This window comes from Quercus suber, unplaced genomic scaffold (genome assembly GCF_002906115.3).
Source record: "Quercus suber isolate HL8 unplaced genomic scaffold, Cork oak 2.0 scaffold_75, whole genome shotgun sequence".
NCBI classification, from domain to species: Eukaryota; Viridiplantae; Streptophyta; class Magnoliopsida; order Fagales; family Fagaceae; genus Quercus; species Quercus suber.
This window is the reverse complement of record NW_027069540.1, coordinates 1,763,692-1,768,900: the sequence shown is the minus strand read 5'-3', so window position 1 is coordinate 1,768,900 and position 5,209 is coordinate 1,763,692. Positions and strand designations below refer to the sequence as shown.

The window sequence follows — 5,209 nt, the reverse complement described above, 5'->3', positions numbered from 1 at the left end:
AATTAATGCCAAAAAAAAGTTGTGGAAAAAAAAGAAGAAGGAGAAGTTATCTATAGCATTATTGTTGTCCTTGTTGATAAAGAAAGCATAGGATCCTCCTGTTCATTTTCCTCCGGAACTGTTAAAAAGAAGGGTCCCAAATTCTAACAAATATTATATTTTAATACTCGAGCCACCTTCTCCACTAAGATACATCTGCTACTATAAGAAGGGGTGAGCTACGTCTGTTTACACAAACCTTCTTCTTCTTCCAAACACTACTCACACAATGATGCTCCGAACACTTATTTCAGCTTTACTCATCCTTTGTTCCTATTCTCTGCATGGCCTAGCCCAACCTGGTGGATGTCCTAGATGTCCCATAATATCAGCACCAGCTCGACCACGACCACCAGTATACCCTCGACCACGACCACCACTATATCCACCAGGACTTCATCTCATGCCTCGTCGCCCAGCAAACAATCCTGGACCATTGTCCAATAGAGCCAGAATTCTATTCATCACCCAAGAACTCAAAAGAAACATCACCTATGACCCACAAAACTATACTGGCACTTGGGTTGGAAACAACTATTGCCTTTTCAAAGGGTTCTTTTGTGACACTGTCCCTGACTTGAACATCACTGGGCTCGCTCGCATTACCTTCAATGGCGCAAGATTTGGTGGTACTTTCTTGAACTTTTATCGCTTTATTCGAAATTTGCCAGACATTGCTATCTTCCATGCCAATTCTAACAACTTTAGTGGAGTTATTAATAGAAACCTTAACCAACTACGTTATTTATACGAGCTGGATTTGAGTAACAACAGGTTCCTTGGAGGATTTCCATCTAATGTCCTAGGTGCTACAAATTTAACATTTGTGGATCTTAGGTTCAACACTTATGCTGGGGTAATCCCACCTCGGCTATTCAGCATTGACACAAACGTGTTGTTTATCAACAACAACGGGTTCAATCAGAAAATTCCAGCCACATTAGGCAACACACCAGCTTTGTACCTCACACTTGCCAACAACAAGTTCACTGGTGAAATCCCACGCAGTATTGGCCGAACTTGGAACACACTACTCGAAGTGCTCTTCCTGAACAACAGGTTGAACGGTTGTTTGCCTTTCGAAATCGGTTACTTGCAAAAGTCCACAGTGTTTGATGTTGGTGGCAATTTGTTGACGGGTCCAATTCCACAATCATTTGGGTGTTTGTTCAAGATGGAGTTACTCAATTTGGCTCACAACCAGTTCTATGGGACTATTCCAGAATCACTATGCAGGTTACCAAATGCGTACAATTTTTCATTGTCTTACAATTTCTTCACACAAGTAGGGCCTGTGTGTAGGAGATTGATCAGAGCAAGGAGGCTTGATGTGAGGAGAAACTGCATTACTGGGCTTCCACAGCAGAAATCAGCAGCTGAGTGTACACGTTTCTTTGCTAGGCCTAGAAGCTGCCCAAGAGAGAGTACTTTCAGCGTTGTTCCTTGTAGGCTTGCTACTACTGGTGAGTCTTTGGAAGAAGAAGAATTTGAGATTATTCCTACAATTGATGAAATGACTCCACCTTCACCTACGACCTATGGTGCGCTTACAAAGCCTCACCATTGATGACTGGAAGGTATATATTGTAGTGACTCGGTTCGTGAACTTTGTGATAGAATAAGATTATCCGAGTTTTTTATTTGCTTTGTTAATTATGGCTATTATCAGCGTCAATGTTTGTAAGTGTAATTATTTTTATTTTTATTTTTTTGGTGAAGGACGTTGCTGGAGAACTCATCTTCTCTGCTGCTAGAAGTCCTTTTCTTTCTTAATTTTTCTCTCGGTCTTATTTTTGCGAATTCGGAACATTGTGGTCTTTTCTAATATTATCGCATTTTCTTGGTTTGCTAAATATTTTGTATGAAAATAAAACGAGGATCTTTATGTTTTATTCTCTATATATTCCCATGAAACATATAATAGTGCAATATACCCTTCTTTATAAAAAGCAACGGTATCAATTGAAAAAATACATCATGTTTCCGTTTCTTCCTCTCACATGTTGTGGAGTCCACCCTCATGTGAGGGGGATGACTCATGTTACAAAAATATGATATGTCTCCTCGTATTAATAGTAGTGCACTCTATTTTTATCTGATTATACATTCATTTCTCCTTCTATTTTAACACAATTAAAGTTTAAAATAGCCAAAAATTAGACATAATATATTACAATGGATGAAAAATAAAATGAAACACTCTTAGTGGAATAAATTAATTTAGTTCAATCAGAATGTCCCTGTTCAAGGATAATGATCTTCTAACCCATTTTATACTCCACCGACAGTAATATATCATGTGTCTAAGTTTTTATGTATTCATTTTAAACACTATTTACTTTATAAGATCATAGAATGGAACACACATAAATTAGTGTTTAATGTAACTTAATCTTTCAAGTTTATAATCAGTTAGAAGATTTTTTACTCCCTTGTTCAGTTAATGCAAGTTGTTGATTGGGTTGGGCCTGGTGTGTTTAATGGACTGGAGGGAGGACTAGGCGTGGCCTCTTTATAAATGGTCTCAATGTCTGTAGACAGTGGGGTTAGACACATAACCACATAAAATAATTTCAAGGCACAGCCCAATAAAAAATACCACAATTTCTGCGTGCAGTTCCATGTTTTAGCTACAAAATAATTGAAGTTTAGTTATGCTCTAATTGGGCCTTGATTTAAATCGAACTTAGATTTAAATTGAGCAAGGGAAAATAAATATGATAGAGAAAAACTTCAATTGATCCGAAGAGAAAATGAGGAAATTAAAGAACGGAATGAAGATTGAAGGTCTCAAGCTAAATAAAAGATTACAAAAGCTAGGGATAGATTTTACTGGAAAATGAAGGAGATTACAATTGGAAGCCTATTCAAATAGAAAGTAATTACGCAGGTGAGCAGATCTAAGAGAATTAACATTAGGTTTATTAAAAACAAATGTCATTTTGACACACTAAAAAGTTATTTTATTTCTCATAAAAAAATTATTTTATTTATTTTAACACATTACTCTATAATACATCCTACATCACTTATCTTATTTTACTATATCATCAATTAAAATAATCTAAAATAACATCCACCATTTGTTAAAAAACAAAAAAGTAATAAAGAGAGAGGAGAGAGGAGAGAGATATATGATAGAGAAAAAAGAAGAGTGAGGCTTATGTTTAGTGGCCAGTTCCACTGCGCTAGAATACAGACACATTTCCAAAACTAAATACGTGTTCGTATCTCAACATATCTAACGGAACTGGCTATTGGACACAAACCCCTAAAAGAGAAATAGTTAGTAAAGAGGAGGGAGAAACTAAAAAAAAAAAAAAAAATTAGCACATATGATGAGGTTAGATTTTTGATGTTTGGTGTGTCAAATGCTAAATATTTAACATTTGATACCCTTGGTGCTTGTGTACGTTCTTAAGATGTTTATTGTGTCAATGTTTTCCTACCTTTTAAACATCAAGTCCTCCTAAATTGTCTCTTTTTTATTGTCAAGATAGGTTTATTTTAATATTTTTTTAAGCTTCCCTTTCATGTAACAGTTACAGGACTAAATTCTCAAGCTAATTTCCAATTAGCTGTTCAAGTGGTGTCTTAAGCATCATTTAGCTACCCACCGACACTTGGTAGCCTATCAATACACAACATTCATATTGTATGTGTGATGTTAAAAAAGATGTGGTATTACGCATAATAATTACTCGTAATATCTCTCTTACATTCATACAAGAGGGATGTTGAATGCAACATTGCAACCATTACAGAAAATAATAAATTGGTCAAAAGAGATTGTGTACATCTTTTCGCTGATGCTTATCCACGTGTCACTTTTGGGATTATATCTAAACCTGGGTAAACGCAACTAAAACCTCATTTGATTATCTTGGCTTTCAACCTTATTTTTTATGAAATCAATAATTGGTACCAATTTTGATTACAAATACAAAACAATGTGGAAATCAAATGGTTAAAACTCGTGTTACTGAGTATTGAGTCTATTGACTATTAGGATTTAGGAGGGGAGGAGGATGACAAGAATAGAAAAAGTATAAAGAGAAAATAGTATAGGCTTGTCAAAGGTCCTATAATTTAATAGTATTATATTATCTCTTTTATGAGGAGAATTTTAGTTCAAATCTCTTGCCCCACTTGTAAAAGAAAGAAAAAAAGAATAGGATTGATACTTTCAGAATGAAAAAGCAAAGGAAAGGGGAATAACCTAGACCTTTTAATTTTTATGGGAGATAAAATAAATATATTAATAAATGTATATTTTTATACATAATTTTTATAATTATAAAATTGTAATTATATTATAATATATATTTTTTCTTAACTCAAATGATCAAATCCTTTTTTTTCTATCAATAAAGATAAAATTATATTGATTTTTTCATTCATTCACTTAAAAAAAAAAAAAAAAACTTTTCTATCAAGTATATATATCATGAAAAAAATTAAAAATTTCTTCCTACCTTTTAATATTCATACATTTATGTCTCCAATTTCCTGCCAAATAAAAAGAGCTATTACTCTTTGGATTGTTAATTTATTTATGGATTTCATATCAACTCCATATAATTTTCCTCCGACATGAATCATGATAGATAACAATGATTTGTGTCGGTTGCTGACATATTTCCTCCCTCGTCACAGCAAAGGTTTATTGCACTTTGGAATTTGCTTCTTCCCTTTAGAAAAAGGTAGCCAATGGGGCAATCAAACATAGCATTATATATCATAAACGAATTCCAAGCTCTTGACTAGGAGAAAGACAAAAGTCAAGAAGTCTTTTTTTTTTTTTTTTTTAAAAGAAAAAAAAGTCAAGAAGTCTTAATATATCAATTTCACGCTAATTACAAAGTTAGATAGATGAATAAGGATGCATAAATAAGACAACCAAAAGAAAATTCTCCTCAACTTTTTTTTTTCTTCTTCCTTTTCCTTCTGTTCAGCAACTTTTGTGGCCGGCTGTCCCCCCTACCAAATTCATGATTTGATAGTAGTGCAATCCACTAATAGGTAATAATGCATTAGATATTACAAGAATGATTCTTTACTTGTACTGTCAGGTTGAAAACTAATCCGACTTATGTAAAATAAGTTACAATACGTTGTTATTAATTAGACAAAAAGAAGAAGAAGCTTACACTAATTCTATCCTTGTGCT

At 33.8% G+C, this 5,209-nt stretch overlaps 1 protein-coding gene across 1 annotated transcript; it reads left to right on the top strand.

Annotated features, from left to right (window-relative positions):
* The first annotated feature begins 203 nt into the window (after positions 1-203).
* Positions 204-1,936, top strand: LOC112028324 (uncharacterized protein At4g06744). The gene has a single exon (XM_024060992.2). The coding sequence runs from the start codon at positions 269-271 to the stop codon at positions 1,604-1,606; it is 1,338 nt and encodes a 445-aa protein (XP_023916760.1). The 5' UTR covers positions 204-268; the 3' UTR covers positions 1,607-1,936.
* The last annotated feature ends 3,273 nt before the right edge of the window (positions 1,937-5,209 follow it).

Coding starts and splice junctions, on each gene's coding strand:
- LOC112028324 (XM_024060992.2), top strand. CDS start 269: ATGATGCTCCGAACACTTATTTCAGCTTTACTCATCCTTTGTTCCTAT.